This window comes from Protobothrops mucrosquamatus, unplaced genomic scaffold (genome assembly GCF_001527695.2).
Source record: "Protobothrops mucrosquamatus isolate PMUCROS unplaced genomic scaffold, P.Mucros_1.0 scaffold5427, whole genome shotgun sequence".
Taxonomy (NCBI): domain Eukaryota; kingdom Metazoa; phylum Chordata; class Lepidosauria; order Squamata; family Viperidae; genus Protobothrops; species Protobothrops mucrosquamatus.
In genome coordinates, this window is record NW_015391286.1 from 14,559 (window position 1) to 17,110 (window position 2,552).

The 2,552-nt window shown below is 46.9% G+C and overlaps 1 protein-coding gene across 1 annotated transcript; it reads left to right on the plus strand.

Moving 5' to 3' along the window:
• Positions 1-8: 8 nt before the first annotated feature.
• LOC107299764 (immunoglobulin lambda-1 light chain-like) lies at positions 9-1,757 on the plus strand (the record flags this gene model as incomplete). The annotated part of the gene is given in 2 exon segments (XM_029286863.1): positions 9-67; positions 1,463-1,757. Coding segments are annotated over 2 exon segments (341 nt in total), but the record flags the coding sequence as incomplete, so codon positions are not given.
• Positions 1,758-2,552: the final 795 nt, after the last annotated feature.

Here is a 2,552-nt window from a genome sequence, read left to right on the forward strand (position 1 = left end):
CATTCCTTGCCAAAGTTGACCATGGGTTGGGCGGTGGTCTTCCTTGCGCTCCTCACTTACTGCACAGGTAAAGCTTTCCTGGGTTGAGAGAGGATTTGATTGTGATTCTCATAAGAGTTTGGTCCCTTGGAAAAGTCTCAGAGCAAAGGACGGTGCATCAGTTTCACAGTGTTTCTTTCTTTCTCTCCCCTCCTTCTTTCAAGGCATCGATGCTCAGTCCTCTTGGAGTCAGCCTCCCTCCAGCTCCGTGCCCTTAGGTGAAACCATTACAATCTCCTGCTTAACCGAGAGTACCCACGCCATTAACTGGTTCCAACAGAAAGCAGGAAAAGGCCCTCGCTTTGTCCACTGTGATGGTTGCAGCAACAAGGGAGAAGGGATCCCAAATCGCTTCACTGCCACCAGATCTGGGACTACAGGATCTTTGGCCATCACCAATGTGGAGTATGAAGATGAGGCAGATTATTACTGTTTGAGCTGGAACACAGCAGTTACACAGTTGCACGGTGGTGAATTCCTATGGGGAAGTGTGGCAAAAACCTTCACCCTTCCTCTTCAACTTGAAACCACGTGCAACGTACCTTGATCTATGACTGGGGACGCTTGAGCTGAAGAGACCGGAGAGGAACGTCTGTAGGCTCATCTGCCTCTGCAGAGAAGTCTCTCAGTGCCCAGCTCAATGCCCAGTTGCTACAATATCAGTGACCAACAGAGGCGGCTGCTGCCCTTTCATGGTTCTTCTAAAAATGACTTAAACAAAAGGGTGGGCAGATGTGGCTCCTGCAAAGTCCCATCTCTTCCTCCAGAGTAAGGGCACTGGTCCTCACAGAAAAGGTGAAATATGCAGGATAAAAGGAAATGGTTTAAGCCCACAATCTCTGCTTCTAGTGGCTTGTTCCAAAAACAAAGAAAACCGAATAGGGTGATTGCTTATGCAGAATGTCTTCTTCTTCCTCAGAGAAAAAAACAATCCAGTTACCTTTAGGAAAAGATCTTTGAGACAATTATGACCTGGGTGAATGGGAATCTCCACAGACATTGGTCCCAAATTTGGCCTCTCGTGTTCATTGACTCAACTAGAAAACCCCATAATGCTTTTGGGGAATAAAATAGTCTAGCGGAACCAATGAGTGCAGATCTCATTTGCATGAAAGGAGAAAGCAGGGGCATTTAAGGAAAGGGAGGGAGAAGATCTGAAGAAGGTTATAGTTTTCTTCCCTAGAAGGACATTTCTTGCCAATGTTGGCCATGGGTTGGGCGGTGGTCTTCCTTGTGCTCCTCACTTACTGCACAGGTAAAACTTTCCTGGGCCGAGAGACAATTTGGTTGTGATTCTCAAAACAATTTGCACCCTTCTAAACAGCTCAGAGCAAAGGAAGATGTGTCAGTTTAACAGTATTTCTTCCTCCTTCTTCCCTCACTCTTTCTCTCTCTCTCTCTCTCTCCCTCTACCCCTTTAAAGGCATCAATGGTCAGTCCACTTGGACTCAACCTCCCTCCAGCTCCGTCTCCCTGGGTGAATCCGTTACGATCTCCTGCAAAACAACTCAGAGTTCCTACTGCATTGGCTGGTATCAACAGAAACCTGGAGAAGCTCCTCGCTATGTCCAATGTAGCGGATACAGCAGGGGAGAAGGGATCCCAGATCGGTTCACTGCCACCAAATCTGGGAGTACAGGATCTTTGGCCATCACCAATGTGCAGGCTGAAGACGAGGCAATTTATTACTGCGGCAGCTGGAACAGTGCAGTTACCCAGTTGCACGGTGGTGAACTCTTATGGGGAAGTGTGGCAAAAACCTTCGCTCTTCTTCTTCAGACTGAAACCAGATGCAAAGTACCTTGATCTGTGACTGGGGACGCTTGAGCTGAAGAGACAGGAGAGAAACATCTGTAGGCTCATCTGGATCTGCAGAGAGGTCTCTCAGCAAGAGGGATGATGGGCGCAGAAGTGTGGATGAGAAGGGTGGAGGTGAAGCCCACAGATCCACGGTCTCAGCCTTCTGCGGTATAAGTGCAAATTATTATGAGTGGAGAAAAAGTAAAATTGGAGAAGACAAAGAGGATTTACAAGTGCTTCAGCGCAAGATTGGAAATGGGAGAAAAGAGATTGTATGAGGACAGAGCATTAAAAAGTGGTTCCTGGGACAGGTTTGCACCAATGAGTTGTGGAAGCATGGATGAACTCTTAGTAAAGATTGATGCAGTAATGCGTGGTTCTCCCTACATTAGAGGTTGAACCGAGGAGACCACGTGCTAAAGCTCTGCTTCCTAGGAGAAATGAACCAGCCACTAAAAATATGAAACTCTTCTGATGAGAGATACTGTACATCCTTCACCTCAACCTCAAGCCTACCACTAAAGTGAAGACGGGCAAGCACAGGGAAGCATGACAAAACATAGATATAGCGTCGACCGGAAGTGTCTTTTTTGAAATCCAAGCATTAAAATGTTCCATTCTTGCCATCTTTCATTTCCTTCTTGTTTTTCCTGTCTGTTCTCTGATAGTTGAGGAGAAGGAGGAGGATGGTCCTCAAAGGAGGCCAAAAGCTG